Source organism: Netta rufina, assembly GCF_964035555.1.
Source record: "Netta rufina genome assembly, chromosome: 2".
Taxonomy (NCBI): domain Eukaryota; kingdom Metazoa; phylum Chordata; class Aves; order Anseriformes; family Anatidae; genus Netta; species Netta rufina.
Genome location: NC_140124.1, coordinates 154,860,509 through 154,878,495, shown reverse-complemented (window position 1 = coordinate 154,878,495; position 17,987 = coordinate 154,860,509). Strand labels below are relative to the sequence as shown.

Here is a 17,987-nt window from a genome sequence, read left to right as displayed (position 1 = left end):
TAAGGCATTCTTCACAGAGGAAGAGGGTATTGTATGGTAAAAGAACATGCATGGTATAAGATAACTAAGTAACTAAGTGTGTTTTTCAATAGTCAATCACATTGTAATTTAAGTGAGTCTTTAGTCAGACTATATCTTTTGGCTTCAAATGCAGTTTTGCACGAGCTGGGTTACAGACTGTAGAGAAATATATGTTCCAGCTGAAATTTTTTTTTTTTTTTTAAAAAAAAAGCTTTATTGCAATCTGGCCACTGAAATACACAGCTTCCACTTCAATGAAGAAAAAAAAATAAATTTGTTTTGAATTTTCAAACAAATAGAAAACATCTTAAATAATAGTGCCTTTTCCTTTATAGATTAGCTGTGGTGAAGATTCTTTATTTTGTTGTACATCTCAACTTCAACAGATATTTAAAAAAAAAAAAAAGTTGGGGGCAAGGAACTAATTTATTTCCAGGTTTACCTTGCAATTTCTTATTAGTATTACAGTGAGAAGCTTTAGCTCTACATGCACACACACACACTGTTACTAAGAGTAACTTTAATCAAAACGAACAATTGGGTTTCTACATCAGTGAAAACATGGCATTTTTACACACATTGCATTTCAAGTTATAGAGAGCCCATGGAGCAGCCTGCTACACCATTCTTGGGCTCCTGTATCAAAGAAGCAAACACTGTTTTGTGTAGATAAGCAAATTTTCACTTGATATTTAGGCTAGTCAGAGGGCAGCTGCAGAAAAATAATCCAAAAAGTATCTGGTGGGAGGGAGAAGGGGGCACATTATGAGAAGGGATGGGATGTATGTTTTGTTTATCTTGTCAAATTCTGTTTATTGCACTAAATATATGAAGCCTTGGCAGTGTGGACTCTGTCAACCAGTATTAAAGCAACAGAAAATCTTTGTATTATGGAGACTGCATTTAAAAAGGCACAGTGGTTTTTAGAGCAGAGTTAAGATACTGCAGTGGAAACAAGACAGAAAGAGCTGCACGCCATGTAAGCAGGCTTCATAAACAGAAATTCTATGTTAAGTGCATGTGTTAACAGCAATGAAAAGGGCAGAAAGTTGAATTCTGCTCCTCGTACCAATAAACTATGCATTCAAGAAAATGGAGTTAAATAAAGGGGAAAAGGCAGAGCAGCACAACTGCACAAAGTGCCTGAATGCTCCAGAAAAGTACTTTTTTGGGGGTATTTGGAACAGAACGCTTCCGTCAGTATTTTCTGTTGGTTGCAGGGCAGGACTAGAACAGTTATTTCTATAAAAGAACAATTCTCTAATTGCATTACAAGTTATATTGTTATAATTGCCTTCAAATTCATTTTTAGAGGAGGTCTGAGAACAGTTGAGTCTATCAACTTACCTAACCATTCCGTCATACATCACGAACACCAGAAATACCAGTGGCCTAAAATCTCCCGTTTAAAATCCTTTTGTTGAGGAATAGAGCTGAAGCTTCACATTTCGAGCACAGTGTTTTGGAGTTTTACTTCTGAGGCAGTAGACTAATATCTTAAGGGTTTAATTAATCTTTGAAGCACAGCTTACCAAATCTAGTTCTAAAGCAGTAACTGATTGCACTGATAAGGAAAAATGTGGTTGTCTTTTCATTTGGAAACAAAATCATAATCATAAACATAAAATCATAACAAAATCATGTGTGCGGTTGTTTAATTTTCTTAGATGCTATTTGATGCTGAAGAAGCAACTTTTGATCCTTCTGTGTGGTTTAATTAATAGAGGCGGTGACTCTACGAGTTAGAAGAATCCTTTTTTCTCATTTTTAGTGAAAATGAACTATCAGTTATAAAGTACTATCAGTACTTTGTACGTAGCATGAGAGCCCTGATCAGGACAAAGTACTGTCTCATTGCTTGTGACCATCTCTGATTAAGTTGAAATTGTTGGCTAATTCATGGCAAGAGAATAGAGAGCTATTTAGCTGGCTTCTAATGTGCTTTATTAGGCATAAGCCATGCTGCTTTTATAAACTTGCTTTCTCTTTACCAGACCACCAGTATTTCAACAGCCTGTCATATTCCTTGGTGCAGATGTAACTCATCCTCCAGCTGGGGATGGAAAAAAGCCTTCCATTGCTGCAGTGAGTAAACTGTGTAGTTATCTTTAACCCCTGCTTTCTCCCACTGCTCAGTTCTGAAGCATTTATTACTTGCAATTCTTTTGCGGTCTATTTCTTCTGATTGCCTAGTTAGAGTATTACAAATTATTTCTCTGCAGAACTTAATGAAACTTTGGAGAGAAGTCTGATACTAATTACTTCAATGTGTGTGTTGCTTTGTAAAATGCCCGAGATGCTAATGCACAGAGGAGCTTTTCTATTAGCTGATACTTATCAACCTGTAATAAGCTGGTGTGTGTCTAAATCTGCTTCTTCAGATCTTTTTAACCTGCAGTTAAGAATGTTAAAAATTTATCCATTGTTGAATAGGAATTTGAGATCTTCACTTATGTTTTTCTGGGGGGATTCGAGCTTTCTGATGACACATACTGTGCCGTAATCTCAAGTGTTCTTAAATAATTCAAGTAATCTTAAGTATAGGGAATGGCATGATTTGCATTATGTCCAACACCTGTAATAGATGCTCTGGCTTCATTAATAATGAGAATCTTTGCAGGCCGTATGTGCAATATTCATCTTAACTCTGGTGCTAAATAAACAAATACCTGTTTTAAAAAGCTGCACGCGTGTCCTGGAATGCCAGGTGGAGATGTGTTGGGATTTTTGATGTGTAGAGTTCTTGTTTGTTTATTTCTAAGTCCAATGGCATTTTAAAAATAACAAACTTTGAGGTTTAATAAACAGAAAATTGCCTGTTTAAAAAAGCAGTTCAGTTATTTTCATCAATTACCTTTATTAAACTACTTTTAAGTTTGGTGTGATACTAAGCCTTTTTTCCCCAGGTTGTAGGAAGCATGGATGCTCACCCTAATCGATACTGTGCCACTGTTCGGGTCCAGCAGCACCGCCAAGAAATCATCCAAGATTTGGCTGCCATGGTCAGGGAGTTGCTTATCCAGTTCTACAAATCAACCAGATTTAAACCAACTCGTATCATTTTCTACAGAGATGGCGTTTCCGAGGGGCAGTTTCAACAGGTTACATTTTTCATTTTGAGGTTTTTATTCTGTCCGTTTCTGGTAGTAAATGTAGTTTTATGTGGATGGAGCTATGAAAAGTAGTGTACCCTCAACAAATCTGTTACATTCTGAGCAAGAGGAGCAGGGAAAATCATTTCAGTTGTTTTAGGAACTTTTTTTTAAATACCTGATCACCTTAACGTACTTAACTTTGCAAAAATATAAGCAATAAAGTATAGTTTTAGAACTCAAGTCTGTTCAACATCTGTGCCCTACTCAAGATATGTTATTCAATTTGAATCCCATAGAATGTGGACAGTAATGAACAACTGAAGTGTAAGCTCATTTTCTTGCTTTTAACCAGGTGTAATATTCTCTATTTTTACACTGTCACTTGTCATTTGTTCTGTTTAAAACTCAACAAATGTGTTTATTTTGTTCGCTTACAAATGCTATATTTTATTAAATATTTTTATTTATATCTTAAAGATATTAAATATGCTTTCCTTTCCAAAATTCTTACATGTAAATTTAAAGATAGAGAACTTGGTCTACTTCTCAAAATCAAAGGGGAAGGGAGGAAAGGTCACTTAGTAAACCTCAATTAATAAAACTCCTCTTTTATTTTTTTCCATTTTTTTCATTGAGTTTTCAGTTTATAGTTACCATAAATCCCAAATTGTTTTTCGCTTACTGCATTTATCTTTGTTTTTGTTGATCCCTTTAGCTTTGCTTTACACAGCTGGAAAAGCGTACACAGTTGAGCAATTCTGGATTTTTATCCCTTGTACTAGCCTAAAAAATAATTAGGCTGTTGTGTGCTCAACAGCCTAATTAAATGTTCATTTGTCTTTGGCAGTTGAAAAGATTTTGACACACAGCTTTATTAGCCCAAGCCTCATGCTTGGAACTGAACAAATATGGAACCAGCTCCAGCCTGGCTCAGGGAACTGGTGATCTAATTTGTTCTCATTAAGTGGAGAAATTGAGGTTTGATCCTGAAAGCTTTGACATCTCATTGGTCTGAGTGACAGTGCAAGAAGGAACACGATAAAAGAGTCATCTCTAAGCTGTCTTTCATATTTATCACGAATCTTTATGCTTCTGACTCAGGTTCTCCATCATGAATTGCTGGCTATCAGAGAAGCATGCATTAAACTAGAAAAGGATTACCAGCCTGGAATTACATTCATAGTTGTGCAGAAAAGGCATCACACCAGACTCTTCTGTACAGATAAAAATGAACGGGTACGTTCTGACTGTGACCAACGAGTATCTAGCACGCAGCCAAACTGCTCAGGTGCTATAGGAAAAACCTGCTTTGTTTAAAGAGCTACATCATGTATTGGGTGAAATATTGTGCCTGGAAAGGAAAGCCTCTGGGTTTTATCCCATATCATAATTGGCAAGAAGATTTTATGAAAGAGCAACAGTATGCATCCTTGAATAAGTCTTTACATCATCTTTTAAAGTTAATCAAATTGTTCCTGTTTCTTTTCAGTTTTTCTCCTATCTGGAGATCCATAAGGGTTGAGGTTGACTCAAGTAGTGTCAGGCTTCTAATGTAGAAATCTACCTCTGAAATAGTTCAGGCACTCTTTTTTTTTGGTAAGCAGAGGTCTGTTGGATATTTCCAACACAGTTTAAGGTATGCTTCCTCCTAAAGTAGTGTTAGCAAGCTCACTGATTTGATTCCTGTTGACTGTAGAGTGACTCTTAGGTAGCCAGCTGGGATGTAGACATGGAAATTATTAGGTGAGATGAACTCTTTTCCTTTAATGATACGTGTAAGATCTCTTAGGTATCTAATCTCTTGGGTATCTGGAATTTGGTGTGGGCATATGGAGTGTCATAACACGTTATATGTAGCAGCGTACATTTGTAGGTGTTATTTCTGGAAATGGAGAATTCTGAACCCCAAACCTCTTTTTCACAGACAGGGCTTTTCTTGTGTTTGTTTTCCTGCTGTCAAGCTTCTCTGCCTAAGCAGAGAATTACTTCTAAGGCTGACATGCAGCTGGTTTTATATTAATAGTGTGATGTGGTTGCCCTTAAACTGCTTTTAAAGAGTATTTCTAAGTTCTGCTTTCAAGTAGAATATTTTTAAGAGGAGGTGAGGCCTGTCTTACAACCATGGGTTGTCCTCTTTCAGGTACAAACAAGAAAAGTCACAGAGAAATAATCTCTTCTGGAATGGGAAGGTGAAAAGAGAGTGAAAAATCAGTTGTGGGAAAGTCTTTTTGCATTAATCAGAAAAGCTAATTATTATACAGAAACCCAAAGGTTTTGCACCTCATCTCTTCTTTTTTCCCCCACTTTTTACATTTTTTTTTAAATGTTTTCTTCTTTCTTACTATACAGCTGAAGAGAAAAAAAAAGTTTGTGCACCTTAATATATTTGCATTTACTGTTCATGCAGGTTGGAAAAAGTGGAAACATTCCAGCTGGCACCACAGTGGACACAAAAATCACCCATCCATCAGAGTTTGACTTCTACCTGTGTAGTCATGCTGGTATTCAGGTACAGCACTTCGTGTGGGATGAGAACTTCAGTGCTACCACTGGCTGTTGGTATTTTATGTGCTCTTTACTCCAGAGACAAAGGACACGACCTCATTCTACGTGTTTCTGCTTTTTCCTGTGCTGTCTGTAATGCTCTTCCATCACTGTTAACATCTAGAGGAAATAATGAACCCAAACACCCAGGAAGCACACGGTGTGCAATTAGTTTAATGTGCTTCTCTCCTGCCTGCGTGCTGCTTTGAATGGTGGTGAAGTAGTTGGGCTATTTTTCCTAGCTGCCTCTTATGTTAAATTCTCTTGAAACACGCACAGGAAATCTCCGGTACGTTCAGACAGCACCATTATAGTTTCACTTTTTCTTGTGATTTCTTCTGAACCAGAAGTGGAAACTATTAATCAACAACAGCACTGGAAGTTTAATACTCTTCTAAATTCAGTACTCCCTAAAAAGAGGTGCATGCAGTGAAGGCACGAGTTAGGTTACTGTTAGTTGTGAATGTTTTGCATAAAGCTACTTTGCCTGGCTTCTTTGTAAGATTGTAAGTTTCACAAGGTCAAAGTGCACTTCAGTACGATCATTTAATATTAGTAACGTGGATGAAATTCTAGAAAATGCAATCCTCTCCAAAAATGCAAAGGGATTTGCTACACAAGGAGCAAGGAGGGAAGTTCTTTGCCTTTTGAAAGGAAAAATTTGCCGAAGTCTAGAATTTCACACGTAATTTTGGGGAAGTAGCAGGTTGTATTGCAGTTCACCCGCAGAGATTTGAAGAAACGTTCCCGAAGTGCTTAAATCCTGTGTGATCTGCCTGCAGGGAACAAGCAGACCTTCGCATTACCACGTCCTCTGGGATGACAATCGTTTCTCTTCGGATGAGCTGCAGATTCTCACCTACCAGTTGTGTCATACGTACGTACGCTGCACCCGCTCGGTTTCCATCCCTGCGCCTGCCTATTACGCGCACCTGGTTGCCTTCCGAGCCAGGTACCATCTGGTGGATAAAGAACACGATAGGTGAGTTGCACGGTTTGAGATCGCTACCCAATTTCCCAGGAAGGGAAACGGGCTTGTTAATTCTGGGATCGGTGGCATCCTCGCTTAGCGGTTTGAGGGCGAGTTTGTTGGCTTTTTTCCCCAGTGAATTACGTTGTGGGTGGGGAAAAAACTGAGGACAAACAAAAACAAAACAACAACAAAACAACCAACCAAAACAAAAACAACCCACAAACCAAAAATAAACAAAAGAACCAAAGCCAACAAGCAGGAGATCTTCCTGTATGCTTCTGTGCTGTTTTTTCAGAACTTCAATAGTATTTTAAGGGCAATGAACTGTTCAGAAGAAATAAATGACGTGAAAACCTTACGTGTGAGGAGAGGCAGATTAAATAGGGTTTCTTTTCGCCCTCCCTTTTACCCCCCCCTCCCTTCTCTTTCAGTGCTGAAGGCAGCCACACTTCGGGTCAGAGTAATGGCAGAGATCATCAAGCACTTGCTAAAGCAGTTCAAGTTCATCAGGACACGTTGCGCACTATGTACTTTGCTTGACATGTTTTAATGTTTAGCGACTCAGTACAATAGAGAGTTGGATTCACATGAGACCAGCTGCACTTAGACCAACAGTTGCCCAAGCTACAGTGACAGCCAGCCATGAGGGACGCCTCTTAATTTCTTTCCCATTTGCAAAGAAAGCCTTCCGTCCAGAATTTCAGACTTGATTGTGAACTGCGTTCTTGTACCAAACCCCACGATTGTTGGAAATGTGGTTTGCCAAAATCTCTAAGCTGTCTGTTATAAAACAGACCCATATTTTATAATTGAACCAAGAGCTGTGATCTCAGGGCTTAGGGAAAAACAAAACAAAGAAACAAAACACCGACCTCTTCGTTCAGTTTGCTATTCATTTAACTGCTTTTAATAATTTGGAGAGATCTAATTCATACTCAAGTTGGTGGGCAAAAATGCTGTGAATTAGCTTTTAATACAAAGAAAAAGCAAAGCGTTTTTTGGCTCTTTATGAAGCCTCGATTATTCTAGATGCATTTACAAAATGTTTATTTTCAAAAGAGTGACAAAATCCTGGTTTTCAACTGTCTTACAAAGATTGTTCTCTCTGTGTCTAAGGGCAAATGTATTTTCTGAAGCTTGTTTCTTGAATGTTTTTTATTGTGCTGCATTTAAAAATGTTTTTTCATAGACTAAAGAAGAATTTAAAAAAAAAAAAAAAAGAAAGAAACAAACTCGTACCTAAACTTTTAATAGGTCCAGTTAGATTGGCAAGAGGAGACGTGCCATTTTTGAGAAACAAAAATTGTAAAGGATTTTTTTAATCACACTGACAGCTAACTTTAGAATTTGTCATACAGGACTGTGACACTTACTTTCCAAAGTCTCTAAGGAATACGGGTCTGTGGTGATAAAATACAGTACAATCCTCTTTCACTGTTATGTTTGAATTAATGTAAATTTTATATATGTTTCACAGTATTAATGTGATAGACTAGATGCTATTATTTATTTTTATTTACTAAGGAGTGCTCATTATGCTTCTGTTAACATATCAAGAATGCTTTGGATTTAGAAATTAAAACCTTCTCGTGAGGACATTACTCTTCAAATGCAAAAAAAAAAAATATGCAACTGACTTTGTGAGAGCTCAGAGATACGTGCAGTGTGTGTTGTGGAGCTTGTAATGTGTAGAAGGGCTTTTCGAGCGTGCACACAGCAGAGCAGGGTTTACCTGTGCCGTTCAGAGACGCACACGAGACCAACATTCTGTATTTTCAAGCACAAAACACTTGTTTTTTTTTATTTATGTGTTGGTTACTGGCGAAGCGGGCGCTCTGGGAGAGGAGAGTGGTTCAGTGTTGGTGATTTAGACAGAAGTCAGAGAATCTATGCAGTAAAGATAAATCTTAGGAAACTGAAGTTTACTTGTGAAGGGAGGGGAAAGCTCTCTTCATTATGCATAAGGTCAATGGTAAATGTGAGAGTTTTGCCATTCTCTTTGGAGAAGCATTAATTAAAGCTGATAATTGTTAGACAAACGCTTCTGTTAGTTTGCACACTGGGTTCAGAAGAAAACCATAATCCATATGGAAATCATTGCACTAATTACGATGCCACAAGCAGGTTTAGGAGGAAATGGTAAAAGCCCAGGAAATGTTGATGTTGACTTGATTTTGTTCGTTGTCATAGGATAACTTAAATACAGTGGTAAGAGGCAGGTTGTGAAAATGTCCTTCTCTTCCATTTTGCGTTGTCTTTTCCCCTTTTCTCTTAGCAGGAGCTCAGTCACTGCTCTGAGTCCGTTTACCTCTAGCCACTGAGGCGGGCGCGTAGCTTTAACCCCCGCGGAGCTCTGTGCCATATAGCAGAGGGACTAAACCTGGTTGCTGTCGAATAAGCTAAGAAAATGCCCGAGCTGTGCTGCAAAAAGAGCTGTAGGTACATAACTTCGTGCACCTCGTAGCAGTGTGCTGATTGTCGGTGGTGTTTAGGTGAAATAACGCGAATCCTAGTAACAGAGGAGTGGTGTTTGTGGTGTTCTCATTCCTTGATTGGGCTGCTGGGTCGGATTTTCTTCTTGGTCAGTTTTGTAAACCTAGATTTTTGTTTTTTTTAAATGACGCTGGTGTAACAGAAAGCAAGTTCCAGGTCGCATCATCTGTCTTCCTGTTTCCCAGCCAGGTTGCACATACCTCCCTCACAAGCGCTGCTAAGCTGCAGAAGCTTTTCTGTAAGGGACACGTTGCACTTCTCCGTCTGCTTGCTTGAGAAGTTTCAGATTTCAGCCAAGGTTTGAATTCGGCAGAGTTTTATATCAGAATTATTTTTGTACGGATTATTCTTAACAAATAGGAGAGATGGAACACTTTTAAATAAAGCGCCAGTTATTTTTGTTTGCTGTTCTTCCTGCAGAGACCTCTTGGATGTGAATCTCATCCTCCTCTTCCCTCTCCCTGCAGATCTGGAATAAAGGACTTGATCCAAGGACTTTACGGTGGTCAGGTCAGGCTAAGAGGGCAGAGTCTGTCTTCACCCCCAAATCTTATTTCTGAAGCAGACTGGGGGGCTTCCCTGCACCCTATTTAGGATGCATTCTTTGGGCTGTTGCAGAAGGGCTATCAGGCAGACCCTGTAATCTCAGTGTAGCTCTCATCTCTGCATCCTCTTGGAAAGACCAGGAATTTTGTGTAGCTTTCCTTCCTGGAGTGTGAAGAACTTGGGATGGTTGCGTGCATTTCAGGCTCGGCACATTTCTACCTTGCACAGGTTTTTAAGCCTCCGGTGCCACGAAGTCGACAGCTTGACTTCTCCCTCCTTTCCCCTGCTGCCCCTGCCCCGGTGGTGAATTAATGACTAATTTAGAGCATTTTTCTAAAAACTTTTGATGAAGTATTATACTTGGAAAAGCAGCGTGCTGTAAGCCCAGGAGCTATTTTCTGGCAATATTTGTCATACTCAAAACCTCTCCTGCCCCTCACAAAAAGGGAAGGGGGCGGACAGACACCTAAACCCCTACTCTTATTTTTATTTTTTTAACCCCTTTCTCCTGTTTTGTGTTTTGTAAGAGCAGCAATATCTCAGGTAAACGCAACGCTGAAGACGTCTCCATCTCTCACGTATTCCTGCTGCCGAAGTCGTGGCTGAGGCGGGCAGTTATAACCACTAAGTCACTGTGCAGCTCAGGCCAGCAATAACCCAAAGTGTTTTCCCCCCTGGCAGCTGTTCTCTGAGGCCGTGCAGAGCAGTTGTGTGACTGCAGTTGCAAAAGAGCACTGGGCAGGACCTCTTCCATTGCATTTGCTCCCCGTTATGTCCCTGGCAGTGACCTTTTGCTGTTGGTGCAGCCTGTCCAGGCGCTCAGCGGCTGAAAGCTGATCCTGATGGCACCCTGGTGAGGAAAATATCTCCTTCCCCTTCCAGGCATCGGCGCCATTAGGGACAAAGTGACGGGTGGCAGTCCTGCAGTATTTATTTTGGTGCAGCTCATCTTTAAAAGAGGGTGCTGAGGAGGTGAAGAGGTATTATGAATGAGTTGCCCGCTACGGATTGCTTTGCTGGCTTTGTACTGAAGTGGTAACACTATAGAAAGAGAAACAGCCAAATACTGGAGCAGGCTGTGGATCTCTGTCCTTGGGAAGGCTCCGATCTGCTGGGCCTGCTTTGGGCAGGGGCCTTGGCATCTCCAAAGAGCCCTCCCAAAGCGTCTGGTTCTGTGACAATCACAACATAGTAACAAAGACTAAAATACTTTAAAACTCCTCTCTTTTAATGTGCTGGCTGTAATACAGTATTACCCGGTGTGAGAAACATCTGCTCCCTTGGCTCCATCAGATAACGTCCGCTCTGCCTCTTCATCAGTCAGTCCTTAGGAGCAGATGTCCCACTGTGAAATGTAGGAAGGAGGGGGATTTAGTAGGGGGATTTCTCTCAGCCTTACATCAGTTTGGCCTTCCAGATAGCCCTATGCAACCGTACCTGCTGGTTTGGCCGCGTGCACTGATCACTTCTTTTTATTAGGACTCCTCCTCCTGGCTTGCTTTGAGTTAGGCTGCTTCAGTGTTTGGCTTGCTGACTTAAAATCAACGATCTTCCACGTTGCAGAAGCTTTGGCATATTAATTTCCTTGGGTTTAGATCTGGCAGGTGGGAAAGGTTTGGGATTAGTCGTTGACCTAAGCTGTTAGGGAAGGTTTTGTGTGTTAACCTGCTGCAGCCAGCGTGGAAAACCTACAGGTACCTAAGTTGAAAGCAAGAAATCCGTACTACACGTTTCTGATCTTCATCCAGGCATTACGTTCCCTGATTATTAAAGCCAAAATGTTGCTAAGCTTTAGTTTGAAATCCAACTATCAATAACTCCTGCAGCCTCTGTCCATTTTTAACATCTCTTGTCCAGGCATTAATAGACCACTTGTAAAACTAAGACCATGGAGGTGCAAATGGGGACATAGTTGCCTCTGGATGTCACCCAGTTATCATTTCTGGTGGCACAGGTAGCCCACAGGGGATTGTTTTTTCTTTTAAATACCTTTTACACCCAAAAAAGGAATGTAAAAAAAAAAAAAAATCTTGTTCTGTTTTCCACACTCAATACCAATGTAGGAAAATAACTTTTTTTCGCTACCTTTTAATACTCTCCTCCTACAGTAGCATCTGTTTTTATTTTATGTTGTTTTTATTTTTTATGTTTTATTTTGTTTGGCTTTCTCTCTCCCTAATACAGGACAGTACTATGTTTTTTTTAAAACTTTTACATACATTTGGCGACACGCTTCTTGTTGCATACGTGCAGTCTTAAGGAAAACTTCAAGTAGAAGGTAATTGCACTGATTGTTTTTAAACTCCCTTTTTACTGTAAGACTTTTTTTTTTTCCTCCCATCTGCTGTAGCTCTTTAAAGATACTGTAAATAGTGCTACGGACAGCAAAGCCTGCAGTGCTGTGGATGCCCTTCCTTGCTCTTACGTTGTAGGAATACTGCCATGTTTTACAGTGTTGAGCTATGAGCTTTGGTTCTAAACGTTGTCGTGCTTCGTTTGCGTTAGGGTGTGAATCCGAGGCCACAGTTGCTTTGTTTGCCAATCCTCGGTAGCAATTAGCTGATTAATTAATGCAGTGTCTGTACTCTCAGCTCCAGTTGTTGTCCTGCTGCGTCTTCCCGGCTTCCTTCAGCGTTTGATTCCCACGTCATGTTGAGGAGAACCGGTCTGCGGGGTAGAATTAGCAGGGTAACGGGGATTTGGGCTGGGATTTCTGGATGTAAAACCCAAATTTTTGTCTCTGGCGGGTCAGTGACCGGGGCTGCATCCCTCCGAGGTGTTGCGTTGAATCCCAAGGAGCTGGGGCTCATCGTGTGTGTGGCACAGAACCAGTTTTATCTCCTTTTGTGTGTTTCAGTGGCTGCTGCTTTGTTATTTCCTTGCCTGCAGCGTTCAGATGAATGTAATGGCTCGGCCAAATCACTACGGAAGGTGGTTGTTAGTTAGCGAGCAGATGCAGTTCAAGGCTACCTCCTCAATTCCTCCACAGATAAATGAATTTCTGAAGTGAGCCTACTACTCGGCAGCCAAAACGCTCCCTGAGGAACTCTTATTTTTGCTGTTTCATGCTGGAGAACCAGCGGTGCCATACTGTGATCCCAAACATCTCCTTTTCGCTCCTCTTGTCTTCCGAAGGCGTCAGCGTGGCTTAAGGTGGTGTTGAGCTTTCAGAAAGAGCTCGGCACATCACGCCTGGCACGCTTCTTCTTGTGCAGGGTCATCTGATAGAAGTAACTCAGTGTCACCTCCCCGTTCACTTGCTGGGTTTGGACACTCTTGCTTCCAAACGAAGCCTCTTCTCGTCTTTCAGCTGTTGGCCAACAAATGTCACACTTTCACTGCAAGTGACATCAAGGTGCTTGAAATATATTTTGAGTCTGAAGTAAAAAAAAAAAATAAATACGTTTTGTTACCTGCCATTTCATCACCTTTAATCTTTGGCCGTAGACACTAACGAAGCCTGTCGGTGGCGGGGATGAAGTTGTGGCTTTTGGGAAGAATTCTTGCTGAGCGATGGCGAGTGACGGAGTAAATAAGCTCGGTAATGATTGAACAGGGTAAAATCCTGAACATTTTGTTCAGTTCTTCATTCTAACTTCACAACCCCTTCCCCAAAGCATGAAGAAGAGGATTTTGCTCTAGGGTAAATAGCTGCTTTTGGAAAATATTTCACTACACCCTGCTTTTGTGCATCCATAGACACTATTGACGTTGCTGTGGCCTGGAAGAGGATTCCCTGTGCAGGCAGGGGATTGTGAGCACATCCCCTTAAAATGATGAGGGAGACCAGGTGAACCATTTCTACCAGAAATCTGCCAAATACGCACTCGTTGAGGTGACAGTAAGCTTTAATTTTTCTTCTGGTTTCCCTGCAGATTCTGTTGGCAACTTCCAGCCCCTTCCCCCTTAACGGGAAGGCTGGCGGGCAGTTCCCAAAAGCTGCCTTCTGCTCTCAGCATCGCAGAGCACCTCGGATTTGGTCTGGATGTGTTGCTGGACCAGGTTGCTTTAGTTTTGCTCTATTTTTTTCTCCCTTTAAGACCTGAAATACCTGCTGGAATAGCTCCTCTGCCCAGCAGCAGCAGTTACAGATACAGCTAACCTAGGAACGAGCCTAATAATTGTCCCTGAAGCATTAATTTAAACATTTCCGACCATTTTATGCCTGCCTGTGCTTGGCAAGCAGGAATTGTGAAAAGGGCAGCAAGCAACCTTGGGAGTTCCTACTCCCCTGCCCGCTCCTCTTTGTCTTGACTTTGTTAGCTCACATTTCCTAGCAGGAAAATAAAAAACCCCACACTGTGTAATCGGGATCCTATTCTTTTCCTATCAGCTTTTCCTGTTTCTGCACCAAGGGAGGAAGCTCCCCTCTTAGCATAAATAAAACTGCCTGGTTTTGCTTGGTCCATGCTGGGTGGGCACCCCAAAATCTCAGCTCTGTGGCCGACACTGATCGTGATTGACCCTAATTTTTTAACCCTCTTTGACCCTGATTGACCCTAATTCTCGCTTTCTCCTGCGACTGACCCCTTGAACTCCTCATCTCATTTACAAGTGACAATTTTGCCGTCTTATTTTGATGTAAATACCGCGTCTCTAATTGCCTGGCCGACTTGAATCCTCAACTGATCTGAAATTGCCTCTCAGCGTTCAATCCCCAGAATGTCTCCAGCTTAAGTGAAGGTTGTTGCGTTTTCCCCATCCTTTGCTATCGAGCTTGGGGCAGCAAAAATAGTGTTTTTTTGATTTTATGGGGCTGAAGGGTAAGATAATGGATGGATTGGCAGATGGCAGATATACTTAAGGGGTGATTACTAGCGAGCACCTGGGAAAGCCGTGCTTTTTTTTTTTATAGGGAGATGCAAAATCAAAAATAGAGTGAGTGCTCAGACACGAAGGTGCAAAGGCAGAGCTTTTTGGGGAACAATAAGCACAATCTCACTGGCTTCCGTAGCCCTTTGTTAGTCTGTACAATCCCAAAACCTCAAACTTTCGGGGCAGTCTGTAAATAGAGACCTCACCCCAGGTTTCTCTGTGGCCAAGTCGTTGACTTAGTCATGGAAGGGTGAGGTGGAAAAGAGAATGTATTCATTAAATCCCCCCCTCTTTTTTTTTTTATCTGAAGTTTGGTACATTGCAGATTTAATTGACATCTGTTAAAACCCCGTTCCTGGAAGATTTTCGTTTCTTTATTTTTATAAAATAACTCAAAACCAACCAAAAAAGGAACTCGGAAGTTTCCCATTAGACATGCTCCCTTGAATCCGAATGCTTTTATGACCGTGTAAAGTTTACTATTTTTGAAAGAAGAAGAAAAAAAAAGAAAAAACTAAGATGTTAAGGGCCTCGTTTCAAGTGGTACTAAGTATTTGTTGGCTAGCTTGCGTGTTGCATCCGTATTAAAACGTCTCGTGCTTGCGGTGTGTAAATGATGTAGCGCTGTTGGGGTAAGCACTTGTCACACACAGCCCCCTTGACTGAGTTTTAAACGCATCAGAGGCATTGTAGGGTTGATGGTGTAGCTGAAGTGGTGCTTTACGTTCCCCAGAGCCGGCGGGGTTTTGTGTAGATGTGTTGGGGAGACGCGTTGGCCGTGGCTCGGTGTTGGCGTGACGCTGCGTGGCGGCGCCGCTTTGAATTAAGCCTTAACAAAAAAAAAAAACAAAAGGATAAATTCATCAGATTTTCTCAGAGCAGGCAAAAATACTGTTTAACCAGAGTAGGATCTTCCTCGAAAGCTAAACTCGGATAAAGGAAGGCTCATCTGAGAAGGAAAGGGAAAAACCTGTAGATCTCTATACTGTGACCGAGCTCCTCGGGCACTGGCGTTGCCCTACAGGAGCCGGGCTCTCTGCGTTTCTCGGGCAGTCTGCCCCAAAAACGGGCTTTCTGAAATCTCGGCTCCTTGCGTTAGGCATCTCCTCCTCCCTCCCCCTGCTAGGAAATCTCTGCCTGAAGGAGGATTGCTGAAATTTTGCAGTGAAAAGGGACAAAACCAACCCAAATCCAACCGTTCTCGAGATCCGTGCTTGCTTCAGGTAGTGCCATCGCTTGCGCTTCTCTGGCTGACATCTGATCCTTCCAACGTTAGGGGACAGGGGGCAAATCACGTGGCAGGTTAGGGACCCAGCTTTCTTTTTCGATTTGGATCTACCTCATTTCAACAGTTGGGTGCTATGAACTCAAATTGTCGACGAGATTGGCAAAAAAAAAAAAAAAAAAGCGACCAAACTGCGCGTGCCGGCCGACCTCGGGGCGGAGGCGGTCGTCTGCAAACCAAAACCTTTTGGGTTTCTTCTTCGGAAACAACAACGTTGTCGTTCAGTTTTTATTCTTTGTGCCTTTGTGTTTCTTCCCAGTGCGTAACAATCAAAAGTCATTGCTCTTGATCGAAAACAGCAGACGAATTTTAACCGCAGAGCTTAAAAAAAAAAAAATAGAAGAGAAAAGCAGCATATTTTTAGCAAATTGGAGAATATTTTTCAGTGTATCGAACCGTAAAGTGTACAGTATCAGAGCAGAACTAGGCAAAAAGAGAAATACCCAATAAAGAAGTTTTTGAAAATAATAATTCCCACCCGAGATATATACATTTATATCTCTATATATGCATATATAACATAGGTGCACATACAGCATATAGCTGTGTGGGTACCTCTGTGTGCATATATATAAAAAATATGAGTATATATTAAAAAAAAAATGAAGGGATCCATGGGTAAGGGGAAGGGAATAAAATGTAATTTGACTTTTCCACACAGTTTTATATCTAACAGTTTACAACTATGTATAAGTTTTTCTACTATGTAAGCCTTTTTTACGTAAAAAATAATCCTTTTGGGGAAATTTAAGTTGTGATATACTATCATTTTTTGAAGTTTAAAAAAAAATAAAATAAAAAATCGACTTTCTACCAATACTTAATACAGAGGGGGAAATCTTTTTTTCTGTAGAATTGTATTTAGTTTAAATATTAAAGGCAAATCTATGTATGGAACTGTACAAGTGCTGACAGGCCGGGCTGGCAGGACTTCAAAGCTGTTTCCTACGGCTTTCGGCTGCAGAGAGACTCAAACAAAAGGAAGATGCCTCTGTTAAATGTTTTTATAAAACTGCTCCATCAGGTCTATACTTAAGCTATATTTTCTAAAGCCTCTACTCATCCTTTAATATGCTGCAGATAAATTATCAGCATGGTTGCACTTTCTCAGTAATAATGTATGCCCTGCAATTGGCTCGAGATAAGGACTTTAGTTTTTTAACAAAACCGATAGTACTTTGGGCAGAAGGTAATATTTATATAGGTACCTCAAGAAAAAATAAATAAATAAAAAAAAAGAGCCTGAATATGCTGCATTTTGTTCCTTTCACATTTTTCATGTAGCATTTGTTTGCTTTTAATTTTTTGTATTTTTATTTTTTAGTAGATTTCTAGCTACCTGTTTTGCTTCGGGGGACCCCGGTAGCATTTTTTTAGAGCGGTGTTTTCTGTCGAGCTCGTAGGGTGTAGCGTCCGTCCTTGGTTTCATGCAGGAGCTCGGGGGGGGGTTTGCCCTGCATCGTGTACGCAACGGGGAGGGGGGGGGACCACGAGGAAATTCGCTTTCCGTAGACTTCAGGAAAAGGATTTTATCCCCCGAAAACAGACAATAGGTGTTCTAGCTTGTACCGCTTTCGGGACTCTTTTCTCAAGTATGGTTGGGGAGAGGGGCAGCGTGTTGGGAAAAAGCCAAAGGGACCAAACTTCCCCTGTTGGTCGATGTTTTGGGGGTGCCGAGCTGCCCGAATTAAGGCTTGGTGAGCATCGGGCCCTGGCATGGAGCAGGATCCCACCAGAGGTTCTTTCACCTCTGCCTTTCCCAGCCAGGGGAACCCGAAAAACGTGCAAAGAGGGGGAATTGCTGTTGAGAACCATTGAAGGAAGCTTCAAAGGCTGTGAAGTGGAGCATTTATTGTCGTGTTTTTAAGCTTCGGTGGGTCCTTTTCCAGGTTTGTTTTACAGCTTGCAAGGTAAAATAGTTTTGCACTACTTTTGCAATAAACTCATGAAAAAAACCTAACAGTTTCTGTTCTGGTTTCTTACTGTATATATACAACTAATACTAAAGATCTAGCATAGTGTTTCTCACCTCAAAACATAAGACTCGTAACAAGCTCAGAATGCTGTAATTCCTGACAAAATAATGATGTGAATGATATTTTATAAAGTTATTTTGTATGGTGTCAATTTTGTTTTGCCTCATAGTATGTCAATAAAATAAAATTCCTCATCTTTACGGGCTCGTTTGCTGTCTTTTCTTTGATTTGTTTTTTTT

At 40.9% G+C, this 17,987-nt stretch overlaps 1 protein-coding gene across 1 annotated transcript in view; it reads left to right on the top strand.

Annotated features, from left to right (window-relative positions):
- Nucleotides 1-17,203, top strand: part of AGO2 (argonaute RISC catalytic component 2) — a 53,225-nt gene extending 36,022 nt beyond the window's left edge. Inside the window, exons 14-19 of the mRNA XM_084282147.1 lie at nucleotides 2,016-2,106; nucleotides 2,928-3,122; nucleotides 4,218-4,352; nucleotides 5,524-5,625; nucleotides 6,443-6,642; nucleotides 7,065-17,203. Of these exons, the coding sequence (XP_084138273.1) occupies nucleotides 2,016-2,106; nucleotides 2,928-3,122; nucleotides 4,218-4,352; nucleotides 5,524-5,625; nucleotides 6,443-6,642; nucleotides 7,065-7,173 (832 nt within the window). The 3' untranslated portion in view covers nucleotides 7,174-17,203. The remainder of the gene's footprint in view (nucleotides 1-2,015; nucleotides 2,107-2,927; nucleotides 3,123-4,217; nucleotides 4,353-5,523; nucleotides 5,626-6,442; nucleotides 6,643-7,064) is intronic.
- Nucleotides 17,204-17,987: the final 784 nt, after the last annotated feature.